The sequence below is a fragment of the Hylaeus anthracinus genome, unplaced genomic scaffold, assembly GCF_026225885.1.
Source record: "Hylaeus anthracinus isolate JK02 unplaced genomic scaffold, UHH_iyHylAnth1.0_haploid 12002, whole genome shotgun sequence".
NCBI lineage: Eukaryota > Metazoa > Arthropoda > Insecta > Hymenoptera > Colletidae > Hylaeus > Hylaeus anthracinus.
This window is the reverse complement of record NW_026534349.1, coordinates 1095788-1118811: the sequence shown is the minus strand read 5'-3', so window position 1 is coordinate 1118811 and position 23024 is coordinate 1095788. Positions and strand designations below refer to the sequence as shown.

The following is a 23024-nucleotide window of genomic DNA, read 5'->3' as shown; positions in this document are numbered from 1 at the left end:
ATTGATGGAAAAATGGGAACGATTCTCTCACAATTCCCCAAACAACTACTTGATCAATGTATCCCGAGATCAGAAGATAAGTGAAAATAATAAGATCTGAAGAGTATTAAATCTCACATAGTTAGAGACTTCGAGTTCCAAGGTTTCGGCATGATTCAACTTTGCAACTTCGCAGATTGCATTTCCAATTAAGTTGGTCAAGTTTGACCTGGAAACATCTCCTTCCAACTGGAAACCAATAACCCTCAAACTTTCCCAAATCTCAATTTTAATTAGTAAGAAATGAAGATTTTCATCATCCTCTCTCCTAATTTGAAACAATACTGCAAAGATACGTTTTCTTAGATTTTGAAGACCCTGATCATCGCACATCTGCTGGCTCACGAAGATAATATTAATCTGATAACTAAAACTCAGGTTTAAATTCGAAGAAACTAAAAGTAGGAGATTCCCAAGCATCATACACTTTTCTGGCGACCCCTGAAGACACCCTTCCAGATTCCAAGCCGCGAAAGTTTACCCCTTCCTTCCAAACATTATTCTTTAAGGTTAACGCGCCACTTGTTTCCATGTTTTGTCCGTACCATCGTATCGAGGCAATTTAAATTAAATATTCCAAAAAATTTCCTTTCATACAGACAACTAAGCTACTTTTCGTAAATAAAGCCTTCGGAAACAATGCAAAATAAAAACATATAAAACCACTTTCCTCTCAGTCCATCATTTTGCCCGAAATCATCCCTCCAAGATAAACGAGAATCGTCGATAAAATCTAAATGCAAACGTAAAGTGTAAATCGCGGAACGCTAGCTGACCTCGTCGTGGTCTTCTCTGTGAAGAGCAAGGTTCCTCGGAAAGGCTGGCACGCTGCTGACGGTCAATCCCTTGAGATCCTTCAGCTCCTTGAGGGCTCCCAGCGCGTTCAGGTTATCCTTCAGATTGGCCAGATTAAAATTAATCCCCTGCTCCTTGAAGCTCAGGTGCCTGTTGAGCACGGTCTTGCCGAGGGCGCTCGCCAGCAGACTGTTGTACAGCTCGTTCCTCAGGATGAATTTCTGCTCGGCGGGTCCTTCGTCCTTGCTCGACATGTCGTTCGAGGAGTCCGAGTCGACCTCAACCGATGAATTCGACACGACGCTCATCGTGGACATTTTGTCGATTGGGGGACACACCAAACCGTGAAACGACTACTCGCTTCCGCCGTGCTTATTAAAATACCTGTACATGTGCTCCTTGCATGTGTATAGGAATATAGAATTAAATACGCTTTCCAGGTGTATGTATATATAATATAGATGTATTCTTCGTCGCTTAATATCTGCTATTTAATAGTCGTGACACGCGAGAGGTTTAAAAACACCGTCGACACCACCGTCGCGGTCCGAGGATTGCTTGAATGGAGCGGCCAAGCCACGTGGTGGCTCGAACGCCGTCGAGACGCGTTTAAAAAATGCTGTCGTCGAAAGGCAATCAGGGGAGGCCCGCGGGAAAATTCACACGTCCGTCTTCGCGGCTAAATTCGTTTGGTTTTATTGCCTTGCGGACCTGAACGCAGTTAAGACACGGTGCAGTTGCTCTCGTCGTTCTCGCACTCGAGGTTTTGCGTCCACTTCGATGGATTGTTACTGTTGGAACGACCCGTGGTGGTCAGCGTGCCACGGATATCTCAGGACACTTCGGATCGCCGAAAATGCTTCGTGCTGGTTTCGTTCGATAACTATTATCCTACTTAGCGTTTAAAGGGCTTATCAAGTATTATCAGTGGTCGCCTGTGGCCAGGCCGGCGGGACGAGGTGTCCGCAGGAAAAAACATTGCATCGTGGCGTTTAGGAACTTTTGCGCGCGCAGCTCATTACGCATGGCCGCGGCCTTTCTAATTGGCTGGCTAATGAGCGCGGGAGGGTGCCACTGGTGCCGCGGACACGAGGTTTCCGCGTCACCGCACGCTACCCGCGAAATCACTCTTCTCTCTTACGTCCTACTTTGTTAGACGACGAGTTGCGCATAAAACACGTGAAAAATAGGAACTTTGGTTGATCTTGCACTCTATCTCTTTCTCCCTCACACTCTGCCCGTGGATGATCGTTTCTCCTCTCGCTCTCCTTCCCGCACGCTCTCCCTTTCCCTTCGTTACCCTCCTCATCGGCGTGCAACGACGAGGCAGCCGATTATTACGATTTCACCCACGACTCGTCCCCTGGTGATCCTCCTCCGCCTGGTCGGACACGTCCGTCGCCAGGTAGAAGAAGAGGTAGCGCGGTGAGAAGAAGTAGAAGAAGGGAGAGAAGAGGAAGAAGAAACGGACAGAGGAACATCGTCCTCTACTCGGTGCGTCGAGGAACATCCTTCAGGCTTCCATCGGAGCCCAGCGGCGCGCGCGGTGGGGAGTCGATGGAGCGCGATTGGCCGTGCGTGGGCCCAACGAGCGCCGATCGTGGCCGAGGGAACGCGACGGGACCCGATCCGACGGGCCGGGCGACCGTTCGCGTGATTCCGCGCACCTTCGGCCGTACTCGTGCCGCAAGCCGCGCGGCGGTGGGGGCGAACGGCCGGTCAGTCGCGTTTCGAGCGTCGGCGAGTCAATTAACTCCGTGTTCGATAGGAAGCTACCAGTCGCGACGTTTCGCTAGCTATCACGATACAACCGGGCACCGAATTTCTTCCGCTCACCGAAAATCGCGTCGCGGTTCGAGAAGGGGGTTGCCTCTCGAATCCCAGTTTCTTATGTGAGCGCGACCGCGCGACTGGTTGATGCAGTCCGCGGCGGAGCATAAGGAAGCGGAAGCTCGACGTTCCTTCTCTCTCCGTCGATCCTTCTCCGTTGCACCGGTTTCTAGCCGCTATCGTTGTCCTTTTTCATTTCTCCGTTCCCTCCTTGTCGCGCCGCCGGCCAAGGAAAGGCGCGCACGCTTCGCCGCGGCCGCCGGCGTCGTCGACGTCGTCGTCGTCGTCGTCGTGGTGTGCCCTCCGTCTTCTACTTCCATTTTCTTCTCTCTCTCTTGGGTTTCCACCCTCTACACAACCGTCTCGTTTCCTCTTCCTTCGGTGGTCTCGCTCGCGCCGCTGTGTATCTGTCTCTCCCGCCACAATGCCGCAGGAAGGGGGTGGCCGGGTGGAGGTAAGGAGAAACCCGTAAGGAAGAAGGAAAGCGCGTGAGACGGAGAGGGAGCTCACGGAGCGACGGAAAGGTGGCAAGAGACCGAGAAAGGGGTGGGAGACCGAGAAACTCCAAGGTGGAGGTGGAGAGGAAACGAGAGCAAAAAGAATCGAAGACGAGAGGCGGCAGGGGGTGGAGGCGGAGGGAGACATATCCCGCGAAGAAACAGATAAATATAGATATTTTTCCTTTGGTCGACCACCTGGGGAGAGGGGGCGGGGAGCCCAGAACGGAGGGAGAACGCTCGTGTAGGTGGGCGCTGGGTCGGGGGGCAGAGAGCAGAGGGGGAGGGTGTTGTATGCTCGTTTCCCGCCTCCCAGACCGAATTGGAAAAATGGAAATAATAAGAGTCGCCTCCTCGGGGGGTTGCACGGCGGGCTGCACGAACAGCCGAAGGGGTTGTAGGGGGTGCGGGACGGGAGGGTAGGTGGGTTGGTGGAATGGGAATGGTGGGGGTTGTGCGCAGTGCAGCATGCGCCGCGAAGATGGGGAAACACACGTCGGTTCTCGCGTTCGTGTGTGTGCCACACGTGTGTCGGAGGCAAGAAAGTGGGGCTTCGGGGGTGGAAGATCGAGAAAGAGACTCGGGTGATGCGAGGGGGAATACCTTGACGGACACGTCGAAACCAACATGGCCACCGCTTCGAAAGACTAGCACATTCCGTGCATAAATTAACCCTTAAACAGCCGATGCGCTCGTCCGAATTCCTCGCGACAAAAAGCGTCGCGAGTGGCGCGATGAAATTCGATTGATCCTCTTGGAACTTTCATGTAGCCTCTGTCCTTTCTACTCTTTATTCGGCAGACAAATTGGATCCTTTGAACTACCGAGGAGACTTTTATTCCGACATTACACGATCCTTTAGAGTTTATGATATAAATTAGAGATATCAGAAGTAAGCGAGGTCGGAAGAATCTAGATTGTTGCATGAAGAGCATTTTAGGTCTTTTAACGATTTATCCCAAGGATATTAAATTAATAGAGGTGTTTCTGTAGTTCCTTATTATTATCAAATGAGACCACTCTTTGAGAAGGTAGAGAAAGGAGGAGAAGGTAAAAAAACGTTTGGGGTACGAAAATGATCAGAACCAAAATCATCAAGATCAATAGCCTCAAGATGGTTACTTGAAGAACATTACTTCAAAGATTTAACCCAAGATTTCTCGAATTCCTCATCCACGACTGGGCCATCGCACAGGGGTAGGTTTACCACTGGGTTACGCAAAGACCGTCATCCCTAAAGAACGAGTTTCATAATGCAGTTCGTTCCAGTTTTCGGCGACGTTGATCGCCGTCGTTCCTTCTTCGCGTTGGAAATGATTGTTTGTTTGTTCGTCGGGGGATGTTTTATCGAAGGCGGTAACGAGACACAGTCGCCGATAATGGAGGCCCGTGCTCGTCTCCGAATGTAGAAATAATACGCTCGAGGGGAAAGGGGACAGGCGGAAATCATCGTTTCTCCACGAGCGCGATTCAACTGACAAATGCCGTCGTTCCGAGACGAACGCGGAACGGACGCGTTTCCGTCGAGCAGTTCTCCTTCGCAAATTCCCTTCAGTTTTTGGGGAGTTGAACGCCAAAGAAAACAAATACTATTGGGAGAGGACGACATTCTAATCTCGATAAAAATTGAATGTGGCTGATAAAAGGTAAACAACTGGACATCCATTGTTTAAAATTGTGGATAGTCACTCCATAAAAATTAGAGTTGGAAATTGTTCAGAGTTGACTAATGGAAATGGAGTTTTAATGGGGTCGTGTTTATAAAGAGTTTTCCCAAAAACAACCCGGTCACTCCAGCTACTACTACTACTACCTCAGTTCCCATCGTCATTGTTTCGATCCACCTTGAGATCTCTGGATCGCTCCACTTGTTATTGCACTATCAATCGCCATGAAGCATTCAGATCAGGCGGTCGGGGCTATAATAGATGTACCGCACGCTAACCCGCGCTCTATTCTCCCGAACATGTGGCACTGCGCGCAGGAAGGGCGAGTCTGGCAAATAACAGATGGGTCACATGAGCAGGTAATACCGTAGTTCCTCTCGAGTGGTATCAGCTTTTGAGGTTACCACGGATCTACCGTACACACAAGCTCACAGACGGGTACCTGTAGTAGTCGAAGGAATGGCCAGGAAGAACGTGACTCTGGCAGCGTTCCGGAGATGGTGTTTCACGTGGTTGCATAAAAATCCAACGGGAATCGGGGATCGAGTCGCCTGTTACCTCTAATATCCTTTAACGGTGCATCCCCAATTACCATTGTCCCATTCACATGCAGATAGCTTCACACTCTCGGATCCCACCCCTTTCACCCGTCACCCTTAAGTAGCCCGATGGGAGCCGGTCTTTTCTTCTCCGCGGCCGTTTCCTTCTCTACCCCTACTTGCTGATTATTTGTGTTTTGGTTTTTCAGGGCGGTCCCGGAAGAGGAGTTCTCTGGTTTACGATTACCAGGATCGAGCTCGGAACTCGAGAACTCCTTTCCTCTCGCGATCCACCAGAGGAAAAGGGTGCTTCTACCGTTGCTGCGCGAGAAGTCAGTTTCCGAGATCGAAAGCCTGTTGGATCAATATCTGAATTGAGAACGAATCGTTACGATTTAGATGGGGCTCTAGCTAGGAAAACCATAGTCCAGGATGGATCGGTGCAATTAGTGATTACACCTAATCTAAAATTGTATTCCTTTTATTTCCCAAATACTCCGAGAATGAACTAGTATGCATCTACATTTAACATTTCCCTTTCCCGCAAATAAGTTGATAAACTCCAAAGCAACCAGTCCACCAGCTGAAATCTACCCCCCAAAAAAGAAAAGGGTTGGAAAAGGAAGGGTATGAAAATAATCGCGGCTCGCATCGCTGGCAGCGGGCCACGCAGATTCTCCAGCGAGACGAGGTCTCCCGATAAGACGCAAAATCCGTGAGCGCGGTGGGAGGGAGGGGGGGGTGTGTGGCGGCGGCAGCGGCGGTGTGGCGCGAGGTGAAAATTAAAGAAGCGCTAAGTCGGGCGCTAAACTGAAGAACCACTTGTTGAGCAGCTTGTGGCGGCGGCACGTTGGTTAGGGGGAGGTCGAGAGGGGTTGGAAAGCAACGGGAGACGGGATGGGCAGGGGTGGACCGGTTGACGCGGGTGGTAGGGCGCGGATATGCAGATGAGGGGTGGCTACCCCCGTGTAACTAACTTCTAACTTTTGCGTAAAGGCCAGCGGCGGCCTTCCGTAGGTTTTACACCACTGACTCTCGTGCGCAACCCCCCTCCCCCGCCCTTGAGAATTAAATCTGCGCAAGTCCTAACTCCGGCGCGGATGGAGTATAATTTTCATCATAACATGATTGAGCACGATAAAGAGGCACATAACTGTAAGATTTGAGCTCCAAAGAAAAATGAGTTCAACAAGCATCGTTTAAGAGAAACTGTGTACCTTTAAATGCGTTTATTTCACAACCTCGATAATTAATTTGGATAATTAAAAATTCTCCAACTCCATTCATTTAAGCTTCATACATATTAGACCACCTCTAAAGATTACCTTCCCGAAGTAAAGGTTTCGACTAAATTCGAACACACCTCGCACTGAAAGCCGGTTGAGATCGTTCCAAGCGTCCCTTTCGAATCAGAATTACCACCAAAGAGCAATTTCACTTATCATCTTCCCACCCCCAAGTGCACTCGGCGAGGGCGCAAGGGGGATGGAAAAAAGGTAGAAAACCGCGAAACAACGAAGCACGGACGGTACTTTTCTCTCTTTCGACGTTTTTCTCGTCGCATCGGTGCCGAAAAAAAGCCAAAGGAAAGGACGACTGGCGCCGAGACGTCGGCGACGACGAGTCTCGACCCAGATATCCCGTCGTCGTCGTCGTCGTCGTCGTCGTCGTTGTCGTCGTCGTCGACGATGTCGTCTCCTCCGTGGCTCCGGCTTTTCTTATTTCTCCCTTTTGCCCACCCATCGCTAGCGCCCTCTCCAACCCCCGTTGGGGTAGGTTTTTCCACCCTCGTCCACCCACGAGACGTTACACACCGCAATGGGAGCGTGTGCAACCACATTCCAATCCCCTCTACCTCGTTCGCGTACGTGGAAAACGGTGGAATGTTGGTTCACGGATTCCGGGGGTGGGCAATCCCGATTCCTTTTTTTTCTACTTCTGTTTTTCCGGTCGATGGTACCGCGGCGTGGAAAATTTATCGGGGTTGCGAAACAAACGCACTTATGGGTAGCATTCTTATAAAAATTTGCGAAGCCAGCGGTTGTTTTTAAAGGGGTAGTGGTTAAGTATCGTCAACGGTGAGAAAAATAAGGGTGGGGAAGATGATTGGTTGGACATTTTGTTAAATGATTATTTTTGTAAGAGATTAGTAGAACGTTTCTTATCTCTGAGGGGTGAGATCTCCTTGCAGAAATACTTGAATTGCAAAGAAAATTGATCCTATGTAATTAAATTTCTACTCAACAGAATAAAAAATATCAGTTGTTCTTACTTCTTCTAAACGCTACTATTTAAATTCCGAAAATACCCAAAATTTATGAATTTCGTAATCCCCATAAAACTTCCCCAAGCTTCGCTCGATGCGTTTCGCGTAGAATCAAAGTTCTCATGTAAAAAAGCCCTAACAGCGTCCTGAATGCAAACTTTTACAGTTGCATGCAAGACAGTGTGCATTCAACCTGTGGCGATAAAATCTCCATAAATCGAGTCCTCTGCGTCGGGGTTGCGCAACCCTTAAAGATTCGTCGCACCAATTCTGTGTCGTTTCTCGAAACGAAAAAATAGGAAACACAGCTGGCCTCGTTGATAAGAACTCCCAGGACGCGCGAACAAACGTGGAAAGATCGAATGAGCTTCTCTAACCTTTCTTGCGCTTCTTTCCCGGCCACGCGAGCCCCGAAGATTTTTCTTGGGTGGCCCAGTTCGCCCCCATTGGTTACCGCACCCCCTTATTCTACCCCTCGATCGCAACGAAAAACGCCTGCGTTATTTTTTCCCCTCTCTCTCTCGGGGGTCCTCGACCCCACAGGTTTCGCGAATTTCATCCCCTAGGCAGTTCCCAGACGCACTCTGGATGGAAAGACTACGGAACTCGCGATGGTAATTTCAGCTACCGAACAAATGGAATTAAAATAGGAGAAGTGCATGTACTAAATATACAGGGTAAAGCAATAACTTTGTCCACCATCTTCTGGTACTTATAATTCATTGCTGTACAAGCTGTATATTATATATTCTTCTTTCTGAAATTCCAAAAATAGTACCTACATGAATCTTTCTAGAAGAAAACTTAAGTTAAACAATTCTATCAGCCTTATAACGAAGATCCCATTAATATCGAAGCACGGATATCTTCAATAATCAGGTGACGCATGAATCCTCTAGCAAGAAGTGTTTATCAACGAGTAAAGTTTTACGTTTATTTTACTTTTCATTCATCTTTCTTACACCATTTTTCTATGTACTTTTTTCTTTGTTACTAATACCACGCGACTATGTTTACATTCCAGCGTACATGTACCCAAAGAAGCCTCGCAAAAAGAGATCGACAGCTGTAAAATAAAAATTCTACTTTAGAATCTGCTTTGCTCGATATCGACAAGAACAGGATAATTATCTTTTTAAAAAATGTGGAGGTATTAGTATATTTCACTTTCGATTCAATCGTTCATTTTAAAATGAAATGATTCGAGTAATTTATTTCTAATTGAATATGAACTAATTTTTTATTTGAATAGTGGCAACCTTTTAGTAAACTTTCAACGCTGTATTTCCGTTCGATGTTCTGTGAACGAAGCTTTAAGACGCGACGCACGGTGCAGCGTCGCGTGTGCACGTCGCACACGTGCGCGACGCATAAAATAATAAATTAAGTCAGACGATACGATCAGGCCGGGCCACGATTGGTCGTCGCCGGGAGAGGGGGCCCCCTTTTATTATTTCTCCTCCTTTTTTCTTTTTTTATCGCGCCGTACGAATCTCTCCGTCGGCGGCCATAGGGGCCGAGCGTTCCGGCCATCTTGAATTGCAAATAAGTGTCGGATCGGAAATAATGAAATGAAAAAAAATGGGCCTCGATTTCGTTCATCGAGCGTTAAGATCAAATTGGCCTTTGTATTTCTTCTAGCAGTTGCCTCGAGTACATTTACTTCCTAATGCTGTTGTTCAACGAAATTATTGCTTACCGTTACTATCTAACCAAGTTGAAATTTGTTGTAACCGCAATGTATAATTTAACAGAAAGTACAGACTACCCACGGAAATACAAAAATGCTCGACAAAGACCTTTAATAAAATCAAAACTAATAATTTATAGATCCCTCGACGACTAAATAAATAATTGAAAATGCGTCGATACAAACGGGGCTAACATCGAAGATTAAATTGTACAAACGATGAGCAACGATTCACAATTGAAGTCTCTGTAAGCCCGCTGAAATCTCACCGCTTCCTCTCGAGCAGAAAAAGAGGAACAGCAGCAGTAAAAACTAATTGTCAGACTAGCAAAAAGTGCGCGTAATTAAGATGTAATCAAACCCCACTAAATTACACGCGAGTCTACCTTCGGTCAATCAAATACAGATCGCTCTATTAGATTACCGCGGTACACGTCACCGAGAAAAAAAAATGAGAAAAAAAAAAAGGAAGCCAGAGACTGGTTCGTTCTTTAACGAATTAACGAGCCTGCTTTAACGATTTATAGGCGAGCGAACGACGCGGGGTAACGAGGCCGTGAATCGACTCGTTCCAGCGAAAAACTCACGTGGTCCTCTCGTCGGCAACGAATCGGGGAAGACAATTACGATTTTCAATGCCGCCATTTGCTTAACGCGTCTCATTTAATTGGAACCTTTCGCGGGGACCGATCGATGACATTCTATGTCACGATCCACCCCTCAGGGAATTCAATTTATATGAATTAATCGAAACGATCGTACTCATTTTTCGTGTTTCACGAGTCGGATAATTCTGTCGAAAGTTCAAGAATTATTGGAATTTATTGGGAAATTATGTTTAGTTGATAAATGTACATCTAATATTGTACTGAAATTTCGTCAAGAATTAATGTGGCTAATTTTATTGGGGAACTGTTTATCATTTTTTTGTATTAATAAAGGTTATTTTTATAGCAGTTTCTAGAATAAACATAAAATTATAGTTAAAATCGAAGACACGCATCAAAATGATATTCTGAATTTCTAAGTATTATAAATATGAAACTTCTTCGTAATAATTTCTTTTTCAAATAAATTCCAGTAATTCTTCACTAATAACCTTCCTTGCCTGTTTCGTAAAATACAAAGCTGTTAGAGATTAATTCTATATATATATATTGTGCTGAATAATTTCCATTAAAAATTACCGAAAACCCCTTTTGTAAAATCCACCGCAGCTCTGCGCTTTTCCTCCAATTTTCCTCTAATTTTCCTGTCGTTTAGAAGTTTTCCGCGCAACGAGATGTAGAATCTAAAAACGAGCGGAAAACCGAGACTAATACCTCTATTTACATTTTTCAGACTGGGAATTTTAGAATTGAACTTAGGCAAACTTCGAGGTAGCAGGGTCAGCCCGAGGCGGTATCAATTTACAAAATTAACTTTGGACTAAAAAGGGAGAAAGGGATTGCGAAACGTGCAACCGAACAGGATCGATGGAATCTCGTGTTTTGAATCAAGGCTTGAGTGGATTGCTTCTCAGGATTAGAAAGTTGCATCTTGACGAACATTCTCGTTGCAAAATTGGATTATGTCTGTACAAGAATACAGGCTTCTCTATTTAGGTTAATGATGACAATTCAGGGTTCTTCGTGAATGAAATGAACAAATTTTGAGTAACGAATAGAGGGTTAACCCCTTTTCTTGATTCGTTTGGATGATAATTTTGATGTATCTATACATTTTCACGTATAAATTGCTTTTGGAATTGAGGCAAAGGCTTGCGAGAAATCGGATCGCAGCGTCAGTTGGCGCCACTGGCCCGGATTTGTTCGCGGGGCAAAAATGCGTCTCGGCTGTCCGAGAGTAAATTGTTTAAGGGTCGGGGTGTCCTTAAGCTAAGGTAAAAGGTTGTCTGGGGCGGCGTCTAGCCGTGTCTATCGATTATCCTCCGTCTTCGTCTCCCCCGTGTCCGATCTTACCACCCCTCACCACACGCCCCACCATCGCATCCCCTCTATCTTTCTTTCTCCTCGCCCCTATTTTCGATCCACTCTCGGTCACCCCCCTTGCTCCTGACCTGTCGCAAACCACCCACGCACTTACGCACGGAGCTTCTCGCGATTCTTACAGGGTTACGACATCTCCCCGTGACGTTGGGAACGAGTGGAGGCGCAAAAGTGCCTAAACAATTGCCACCCACGTTGGCTGGTGGACTGGCAATTAGGCAGGGGCGAAAACAACTTTTTGCGAACGAATTGGAGTAAGCAGGAACAATTTTATTAAGGATTCAACAAAAGAAGTCTTAGAATTTTGTTTTTCAATCAATCGAGATATATCGGATGGATTAAATTTTGTATACTTAAAAATTTGAAGGCTCCAGAAGAAGAATTGAATTTTCTACTACACATGACATGAAAATTACACATACATCTTAACATATAAACAATCTCAATGTTTCATCATTCTCATTTGTTTTTAGTTACATAAATGTACTTTCCTATTCATTTCTGTACAACGTAAAATAATCCTGCTCCGACTTACTCTTTAATAATCACGCAATTTATCCCTCGAGATCTTTTCACCTTCCTGAAAGGGAGGACCTCTACAACCAAGGTCGAAACTTCGCACCCTCTCCAATACAGCCCAATTTCACTTTCACCCCGTTTGTCCTCCGATTGACATTCATTTCGCGATTACAAGGCACTGATTCGCTCGTCTCTCATTATTCTCCAAAAATTCCTGCAATGGAAAACAAGCCCGCAAAACGACGGTTGAGAAGCCACCCCCGAAATCAAACGAGCGAAGGACAACGCGAGAGTATGCGTGTGAGACGGACAGGTTGTGACCTAGGCCGTCTTGAAGGGCAGACATTTTTTAATCGATAACCTGGCCTCCTCTCCGCGTCCACCGACACCATCCAAGACGCGGAGAGAATGGGTTGGTGATCCCTGGCTAAAGAGCAGTAGTACGCGAGGGTAGCGGGTACAGGGGGTGGCGAAACAGCCCGGGAGAGAATCGCGGAGGCGTACAGACGCAACTGTACTTCGCCACCCCTACACCACCAGCCTAAATAAAGGCCCAACCCTTAAAGCGGACCGGCTCGAAAACATTGTTAAAGGGGATGGAACGTCGAAACTCATCCAACCGCCACGGGGGTGGTTTTCATCAATTCTTCCAATTGGTATCGATTAAATGAATTTAGAGGGTTTTCGATGTAAAATTGAACAGATTAAAATGTTTTTCTTTTTCCTTTGGGAATTTACGGGTTCTGTGGGTCTTCAGTCTTGAATGTTCATTTTTTGTTCATTTCTTTCAGTGCTTGGAATGATTTGGAATATCATTAACGGAGACGAATGGAAACATTGTAATATCTATGTAAATTTTACTCGTTATTATCCAAGAGTTTTTTTTATCATTAAGTTAGTTATTTTATAATTGACTAAATGGTGAATAATAATCATTCGTTGAAAATCTTCCAACCTCCAATAATCATGCCTCGATCATTTTTCCACTCCCCAAAGTCAGCTAAATCGCTTCAGCGACGATTTCATCGCCGCAACCCCTCGTTATTTACCAAATATCGCATTTCCATTTAGACGATCGATGAAACACCGATATAATCGAACAATTTCCCCGGTTTAACGCCTCGGGAAGGGGGGTGGCGAGGGTTGAATACCGCGATGGCGGAAAAACGAACGAGACGTAAAAACGCATCGAGTCGAGTCGCGGCAGGGGGGTGTGGAGTGCAAAAGAGGGCGGAAAACGCGGGGAACGAAACGTCAAAATATTGTTTTTCCATTCTTCTCGCGGACGACGGTGGCGGGGTGGGGGGGCAACAAGGTGGCGGTGATGTTTTCAGAAAAAATACGCCGTCCCCGTTCGCGTGGTTGTCGATCTGTATTTTTTTCCACGATCCTCTTTTTCACCATATCTTCTCCTCTCGGAGAAGGGGGCGGGGGATGCTCGCGAATTTCGAAACGAAAACATCGGCTGGAAGTAAAATCAAACTTCTCCAAGAGTGAAGAAAAATTCGCAGCGAGAGGGTGGAAGGGACTAGAACGTGGAAGACAATCCCTTTCGGAAATTCGAATATTATACTTCGAGTGGAGTGTTCCCTCGACGAGGGAATGTTTCCATTGAACTGTGATGACATCGATGACGAAGAGGAAGGTGAAACATAATTTTTAATTGGAAAATGTACTTTGGAATTGATCCCCTCGATTCATTTTCACTAAACAAAAAGAAATCTCAACGGAGGTCTCTAAATGTTCTAAAAATGAGGGTTTTAGCACATTATTATTCAAATGATGCTTCTGTTTTGTCAACTGGCATTTATAATTTTGATGTAAAAAAAAAAAAAAATTGGAACAAACAACTTGAACCACGCACCTCTTTCTTTGCCCTTCTCGAAAAAGGTGTCCACTGTTTTTAGTGGAGAATAGTTCAGGAGAGGAGCGTCGGATGCGGACGTTTTGAAAAAGGATAGAATAAACAAACGTCAGAGGCAGTGAACACGGAAAGCGTCAATGTCTCGTTAACGGAAATTTCATTGATAGTTTTATTCATGGGGCGACAATCACCTGTTGCATAAACAGAGTGCACCGCGAATGCACTTGGCGCTGCACCGAAAGAGCGTTGCGTTCGGCCCGTTGCATCGATTAAAAGAAAAACCTTTTTCGAGAGCTTTCACATTCCCGTGGAAAATTACTCCGGCTGACTCTCTAATTAATTATATTTTACGTCGTTCAACGTCTAAACCACTTGTTCGAACTACAAATGCATTGTGCATTCTGTAATTGAACATAAAGAAAAGGTATGTTTGAAAACAAGTCGCGAAACTTATTTTTCCGTTTGCAGGCAATTTAAATACGTGCATGAGCACTCGTGATGCGAGACGATTAAATGGGACTCCGAAAGAAGCCCGAGGTTATTTTTATTTTTCGAAATGAAATTGCATTCCACTGTCGCGCCCGCGCAACTTGTTGCAGGGCGAGCGAAAATTGAACAAGCAACAATCCAGTTGGGAGGGGAAAAAAGTTGTTTACTTCAACGCGTGTTCCGACGAAACTAACGAAAAAATTCGCAAAACAATTCGATCAACACTTTACTATTGTTTTTCGCAGGATCCTCGGCGTTTTTTAATCTCTCATCTCCAAAAACAATGGCGAGAAGCTTTATGAAATATTTTTTACTGGAATTCAATCGAATGAAAGAGTTCATAAAATGTAAACTGAGGGGTGGATTTCCAATCTTTGTTAAAAGTTTCCAATTTGTGATATTTCAACCCTTAGAGATAGAGTCAGTTTTATATGGTTCTGGTGATCATTTAATAAAACTTTTTTATTCCACGGTTTTTGTACATTGAAAGCAAAACGTATCATTGTTACAGAGTGGAAAAATCATCCCTTCATAAGCGTTGAAATATTCTGTAATACAAAGTTTGCAATGAAGACTAACGTTTATGTTTTATATTATTTCTGACCTTCTTAAAAATGCAGCAAATTCGATATTCAACAAGCAAGAGATACATACTATTTCTAGTCCACGATTTCAACTACATTAAAAAAATAAGGCTTCTCAACGACTACAGTGATTACAATAAAATCTCAGCGAATAAACAGAAAATCTTCTACAGCTAAGTAAACAGCTCTTCAATTGCAGAAGCATTATGAAATCATTCGCGACATCTGAATTAAAATTGCGCTAAAGCGATTTACAGCTTCCCTTTTCATGATACAGGACTGTGTTACCCGAGATTATTTGCTCGGACGGTTCTCCGGTATCGACCATCCCCTAAACTAAGGGTTTGTAATCCGACTGTCTTCCTGCTTTACCCGCTGAGGGTAAGGGCGACCTACTGAACATCTCGGGGGTAAACTGAATGCTCTGTTCCACCACTTGGTGGTAACTTCCGGTCGAACTACCCCTCGAAAATATTTCTTGGAGTCTCCCTAACTTGTCGGTAAGTTTTCGACAGGACTCACCCTTGCAACCATTTTCTGAGATTTTCACCCGCGCGCAATGTGCAAGATCTACATCGAGGTGACTTGTATTAAGGTGTTCAACCTTGACACAAGTCCTCGGTAAGAGAATGATTTACAATTATACATGATAAAAATTGTTAGAAAGTAGTGAATATTAAATGACCATTAAAGAATATAAAATGTTAAAGTCTCTCTGCTTTTCTCTCTTGCTGCTCCTTTCAAGAGGCGAAGATTTTATTTGCAATAGCCGCGAAGTGTATGATAAATATCTTGAACGCAGTTTGCGTAACGACATTTGTATACAATCCCGTGTATTCAATCTTGCAACCTCTGTTCCGAAAGCATGTGTTGACCCCGAATTTAATCAAGCGTCCTGCTTTCTCCGTCGTCTAAACACATCGATTGCTGTAACGAGCCGTGAACCAATCCTCGCTTACGCGACTGACTATCATTGAAAAGATTGCGACACCCGAATGACAATTAGCGACGGGCCACTTCCCTAAACAGTTCTCAAACTGCGATCAGTGAAATTGCAAAAGTAAAATGTAGAGAACGCAATGGTTGAACCGGTACCAAAAATCGTTAACCAAATTTAACTACCTACTAGACAATTCTAACAGTTTGAGAATTCTGAGAATCTCAACGTTTCATGATCGATGCTTTTAAAATCTTTTTTGACCAACGAAATTCTTGATAGAGAAAATCTAAATCCTCTAAAGCCTTCGTATCTCTGCTTGCAAGACACCCTGTTCAAATACTCGACTTTCCCCGCGTCTGCACACAACTTGCCACGCTTTGCAACCACCTCGACCTCTCGAACCTGTTATGGAGTCATCGAACACGTGATCTCACCAGGCACCACTCGAATCGAGCGCCACTTCATAAAGAAACAACAGTGCACCTGACTGACGTTTACCGGTTGACCCTTGGTCGTGGTGTCGTATGCGTTTTTACATTCTCATTAGCATATACAGAGTGATTCTAAATCTGTGGCTGCGATATTGTACAAATATTACGAAACTGAATTGTAAAATTAAACATAAAGCCGACAATAAAGATTTTCCTATTTAATATCTGCTTACTACGTGAAATTTTACAAGTGAATCTTGAAATACGATTTGTTTTGTCTAATCAAAACTGGATAACACGTTTGTACTGTAATTAAACCAGATCGAATTAGTCGAGAATTTTCCTGTGCATAAAATAGAATTATGTTTTGAATATAACAAAAATACGCCTATTATTGACGCAGAAAGTTAGAAAATATTTTACCTACGTAAGTTTCCGAGACTTATTCCAACTCGTAATCGTTACCCAAGGAGTCTCAGCGAGACCGCATCGGGATAATTATCGTTGGCTAAATATTAAATTCTATATTATACGACATTATCTATTCATATAAATCTGTTCTAATTGCGCAAAAAATCTTGCTCCGTTTATTGATACGAAATGGACAGACCATAGTTTACTTTGCGACATTTTATCCGCGTGTCACGGACCAACTTTCGCGCCGAGGTACTTTTGAAAATTGATAATCTTTTGCCTAATAAAATTAAGAAGACTCAGATAACTCTCTCTTTCCTACTATCACCTATTGTTACAACAATTTTCCCCTATGCCATTTTAGCTACGTTGAAATGACTCGGTGTACTTAGAATACAAGATTCTCAACAGAATTAGCCCTTGAACAAGAAGCATAAATATTCCAACTGAAAATAATTCCAACGACTCCCAAACTTGTCGCGTCATAATCAATGCAACCTCACTATCGTCGATCGCTTATCGCACGATGCAAATCAGAACTCGTCCTTTTTCGCCTCTAGGGTGGTAATTAACGCCTGGGATCCTTATGGTTTCGAGATCGATCAGCTGCTCGCTTATTACCCGGTGATTTTTTTTTTTTTTTTTTTTTTGTACAGCGAATTCACGTAATGGATCGTTAAAGACTGGCAGGACGGCGCGTTAAGTGCAATTTTGCTACTTTGTAGTGGTCGGTGCATGTCGTCATTAACTCAGCGCTAAGGGGTCACGTGGAGGGGGCGGGAAACTTCTGACTACGAGGTTATGACCGGTGGTTCAATGTCGAATCGTGATTGATTGGCAACTTGTAACCTCCGATCGCATCGCGGATTGCCCGGACTCTTCCGCCATTTCAGCGTTAATCGTTTCGTGGATGATTGTCGTGACGTGGAATTTATTATTGTAGATAACAAGGGTCAAAAATACCAAGAATCCGTTAATTACAATCCGTTTACCTAATCAAGAGTTCTGACTTTTTAAAAATGTTACCGACGAGAGGTCTGACCGATCTGGCAACCAACACAGGATATGCATGTATGTTATACAATAACTCGAAGTGTTTAGTCATCCCCAAAAGGTTCGAAAGAAATCATTCCAGGATCACGGAGGAAACGAAAAGAAAATATAGAGGCGTCTCGCGATTTCTTCAACGTGCATGCGTCTTTAAGTCGCGCCGAGTTCCGGTTTCCGGAAGAAGTGTCTCCTTTCTGTCCACTCCCACCCCCATTCTCGTCCTCCCAGAAACCCCAACCGATGGAAACGCGTTCAGTGTCCCTCCAAGCATGCAGCCAGAGATTTAGGGGAGGATCCTTGGATTAATGGCATCCCCCGCGGCATAAACGACTGCGGCTTTTCCTCTCGCGTACGCGATCGAACATCGAACAGCTGATATGATCTCCCCCGGCCCTTTATTCCTCAATTTTTCTTTCATATCGGTTAATAATAAATAAATACAAAATAACTGAATCAGAAGAAAACTAAGATTCAGTTTAAAAGCATAGTTTAGATTAAAAACTGCGTTTACACTGAACCCCGATTAAAGACCTCTAACAAGTTCAAAAACTCTCCTCCAAAAAATCCAAAGAACGCGGGGGCTCGTGCCCTCAAGTTAGACCAACCCTTGGAGACCTAGAGTGGATAAAATCCGTCGCTTAGAAGGGCCAAGCGAAAAGTGCTAGCGGTCAAACGGCGCCGGTTCCACCCGCGGTCCCATCGAGGAAAATATCTTCTGTTTTTACCGCGTTGCGGACCCCAGTCGCGAGAGTCCCCGTTAGCCCGTCGGGTGGTGGGAGGGGCCCGAAGGGAGGAGGGGAAGAAGTCGGGCCCCGACGCTCAAAATTCCGCGGCGGTGCCTTTTGTCCCCGCGATGCGCCTCGCCTTCTCCCTTTTTGCCACGGTTAAGAGACGACCAGCGCGCCGGCTGCCCTTTCTTCTTCGTCCTCCTCCACGTCCTCTGGTTCGTTGCCACCACTGTTGACCGGCGAGATGACGAGGGAGAGGGTCCCCCATGAAAATATTCTCTCCTCACGTTCGAGAGCTTCCTCTTCAGGGGGCCCCCTCGATCCTCTCGCAGATTCCCGGATCCGTAGCACGCGCGGACTCGCCTTGAGACCTGGTCCTGGGCATCAATCTCTCGTCAAACCTCACGACTAGTCGTAGAAATGCCGACACAATGCCTTTCTCGATCGGTTTCGTCCAAAGAGAGCATCTTTGGGTGTCTCTTGGTGACCGCGGTGCCTTCTCTTGGTATTTGGAGACCCCTTCCCTTCTTGATTGTGGAATCCCTTTCCTGATTATTCGCTGGCTTTTCGGCGATGGCTGCTGCTTGAACAGACGCAGGAATTTTTGGCCCGATGGAGGTTCAGAAGGTTGGTGAAATTGATGAAAATTTCACATTTGTCGCTAACAAATTTTAGTTTTATTAACTAAATACTACACCATACCGACGTGCTAAACAACTGAGCATCGGAGTGCATTTGTGGATATTTTACCCTCTATCGGTCTGGGTAACTTTTAGGTCACATGCTAATGTATCGACATTCTACCAAATAATTTCAAGTTATATAAGTCTTAATTATATGATGTCGCTTTTCGTTATTGACTGAGACTAAATATATAAATAAATTTGAAAATTCCGTGGGAAAGAGGGAGTTGATGTTCGCCGAGGCTGGTATTCGAGACGAATTATGAGATTGCGTATAAAAGTGGAGGGTATTTCGCGATAATTGCGACGCACGAGCGGCGGAGATGGCACGCGGAACCGTTCCCTGGATTCTTTCCACGCGGAGTCTTTGAGGGGAACCGAGACGTTGACGAGCGACGAGAAATGAGCCTTAGTCCATTGGAAACGTTATCTTTCACATATTCCACGAAAAAGTTATGTACCCATATATTATAACTATTATATCGAATGTAATTAAAAACCATTAAATTCCAACAAACTCGAGGCACATGAAACCTATTCTTTTTACACAAAAAAGAAAGTGAAGAACCAAGGGGGAAATGTTTAACTCGAAATGCAAACAAAGCATTGCAATGTGGAGTACTGCAAGCACTCTAAATGTTGATGCTACAATCTTTATGATCTTTTTTAAACGACTCGAAGCACGTGATTATTTGGACAAGTAGAAGTTGCGACGGCGTTACGTAAAACTCGAAACGCACGAAACAGGAAGCGATGGACAAAGCGGCGGAGCAAACACGTCGGCGAAAGGATAATGGGCCAGTCGAACAGGAAAGCGGGCCCAATTCGTGGACCAGCGCGGAATCTTTTCACGCCTGAAAATTATAACGGCGCTTCCGCCACGCGCGAATTTGTGTCATTGTCGACGCCAACGAAGAATAAATGCTGCTAATACATACACAGTGGCTTGGAACAAATTTACAACAGTATAACTTATTACTCTTTCCTACATTCGTTAAAAATAAAAACATTGTGTCTCTCTTTACAGAGGCCCAAATACCAGAGGAGCGGCAAGTCGATTCGAATTACACAAAAGTCGCTTTATCAGACTCGAGATTAACACCATGTGCTTCGAAAACAGATTACAACAGCCACGCTACTACGCAACTGTTATAAAAAGAGAGTGTATATCTTGTACAAGAGTCCGTCCACTCGAATTTTCCTGACCTACGTTCAATTAAAACGAGACACATTTTATCGAGAGAAGATCCAAATTGGACGAAAGTCGTTTCGTCCGTCTCGGGATTGACAAATGTGGCCCATTATTCAAAAACGGGTTACAGCGAAGGGAAGGTCTCAATAAGAGAAACTTGAACACACTTTTATCAACACCCTGTACACATGCGTGTGCACGTACGTAGACGTAATAATTGCGAGCATCGAGGCGAATCGGACGGGCTCGAGGATATTAGGCCGCAATTTTCTTCGAATGGGCCCGGCAGGTCGTTGGTGGCTTTTTCATAAATCACCTCGACGTTGGATGAATTTTGACCGATTTCCCGACTCTTAACAATTAAGTCTAACAGAGACATATAGGACACGATAATTCCTGATATATCGTATTGAGTATTACTTGGACAAATTAAAAAAAAAAGAAAAAAAAAACAACAACCAACAGTGATCAAAGAATCGAGCGCAAGAAAAGAAGCTCGATGAATGAAGATGAAAAGGACAGAAATTGATCGAACAAGAGCAATTATAAAAGACGATTAATTTTTATAGAAATTAAGAATCAGAATGAAAACGATGCCTAGTAGGATTAAAACTGTTTTAACTTGAACGCCGGGAATTCTTCGTTGAGAAATTGTTGCAATACAAATTCCTGTTCTAACACTTACAATCGTCGAGAATTCGAATGTTCAGCAAGTTATTTTCGAGAAGCTACGTTCAGGAATCTTCGGTCGAGGTATTTTAATGTCGGTATTTCATCTGGAGGAATTCTAACAAGTTTCTTCTTTCAGATACTTGCAATTTCTCGATTTCAATAGTACGTAAGCTGAAAGATCTTCGACAAACAATTAAAACCAAATAATCTAATTATTTATTTGATATTTTTCTTACTTTTGATTTTATTCCTACCAAAAATAACCACACTTACGTGTCCTCGCAATCTATATCTGTTGCCCATATCTATTTACTTGACTATTTGATCTTTCATGCCAGTGATAATAAATTTTGTTATTAATAAAACATTACAAACAACAAGTATTCCCTGGCCAAAGACACGAATTTTACGTTTAATTATACGTTTTATAACTGCTGTCATTCCTCACTGAAAGTTGTTACAATGAACGCGTCGATTAATGCATGTATGTATAATGATCGATTAAGAAACACGCGCGCTAGACAAAACATCAAGTGTTTACGGCTTAATTGCCGACGAAACAGGTGAAAAAACATCATTGACGAGTAGGAAAGGAGGAAACATTGTTCTCCTTTCAGTCGCTTGATCGTCCTGTAATTGTCCTTATTGGCAATTAATTTTTTTCCTGCATCTCCCTTTAACACACCGTCATAATATTGACCAATCGTCCGCGATGCGACAAAACTACCGGGCATCGTTAAACTCGTCAATTAACTCCGCGAGCAACTTACGCCGCGCGACCAACTTATTATTACATCTCCGTTCAATTATTTTTTATTTTCTTGTCGCGCGTAATTATCGCGGGGGGTTACCCGTTTTTTCATCTGTCGATTAATCAGGATACTCTCGAACGTACACGCATTTTACACGCTCCAGATAAGATACATAGTATCGGATTGAAATGTTCTCACGTTTCGATCGAGGGAAAAAGATATACTTATTTAAAAATAGAGTTATTTGCTCGTTAGAAGTGGGTATTAATTATTATATTGTCAAATATCATTGTTTCCAAATGTACTTTTAAATATAATTCTCGGATATGTAGTTTAATGTGATAGGCAAATATTTTAATTTAAACTATATTATTTCATATCATTATTTTCAAAATTAGTTTTAAGTGTAATTTTTAAATATATTACTAGGTGCGATTATAAAATATTTTGATTTGAAGATTTAGTATTCGATATAATAATGAAATATTTTAATATTCAGATTCGATGAAATATTCTAACCCGAGCAAACACCTGCGCATCTTTACCTCTAATACAAAAGAGTCCTCCCTTTCTAACTCTTCTCGTCAAACTCCAACACGGACCATGAAGTTCGAAAAACGCCAGACTCGATACATCGCTAAAAATTCGTTCACCGCGACCAGAAACACCCAGTATAGTCCCCGAAGCAACGAAAGTTTCGTAAGGGACCTAATAGCTCTCGGCGCGTCTCCGTGTATGTGCACGGCCCGTCGTGTAACTCGGCGGGCTAATGATGATGACACTCTTATTTCTCGGGGAGGACGCGGGTCATTTTTCAAAGGGCAGCCAGGGAGAAACGGCGGAGAGAGCTTCTGAACGCGTACAAGGTGGAGAGCAACTGCAAAGAAGAAGAAGAAGAAGAAGAAGAAGAAGACGACGACGAGGTTCTCTCCGCACGCAGAAGCTAATGTCCGGAACGACTCCTAAACCATTAGACGGAGACAGGGATGAGGATTGCCCTCTTTCCTCATTTAGGTTCACCAGTGTGCGTCCCCTAGCCTTTTCTGCGCTTCGAGCTGGACGGTGGTAATTTGACGGAGAGATAGAGAAACCAAGAGATAAGCGAAGGGAGAGGAATCTTGGATGAAGGGAATCGAATCATTGTTGTGTCATCTGCGTTCAATGTATCAAATATTTGATACTGACCGAAAGAATACCTTATTTCATGTATTATATAAACACCATCCCAACATTTTATTTTTGCCCTTGAACTCTTAAGATAAACCACCCTAATTCTCATTTTGAACTATCCTACAGTTACCATCGTTAATTCCTATCGACACTATTTTAATTCCCACCCACATCCATTCTTCTAACCATTTCTCATCTCCAAGAGCAAGTAACAAGTCGACTAAT

General features: G+C 44.1%; 1 protein-coding gene across 3 annotated transcripts in view; it reads right to left on the bottom strand.

The window, feature by feature from the left end:
- LOC128891822 (zinc finger protein rotund-like) overlaps positions 1 to 23024 on the bottom strand; it is a 184384-nt gene that overhangs the window by 126491 nt on the left and 34869 nt on the right. The window contains exon 1 of one of the 3 annotated variants that reach the window (XM_054151659.1): positions 816 to 1182. The exons of the other annotated variants lie outside the window; for them this stretch is intronic. Coding sequence (XP_054007634.1) covers positions 816 to 1151 — 336 coding nt within the window. The 5' untranslated portion in view covers positions 1152 to 1182. Of the gene's footprint in view, positions 1 to 815; positions 1183 to 23024 lie in introns of those variants that run through there. 3 annotated transcript variants of the gene reach the window in all.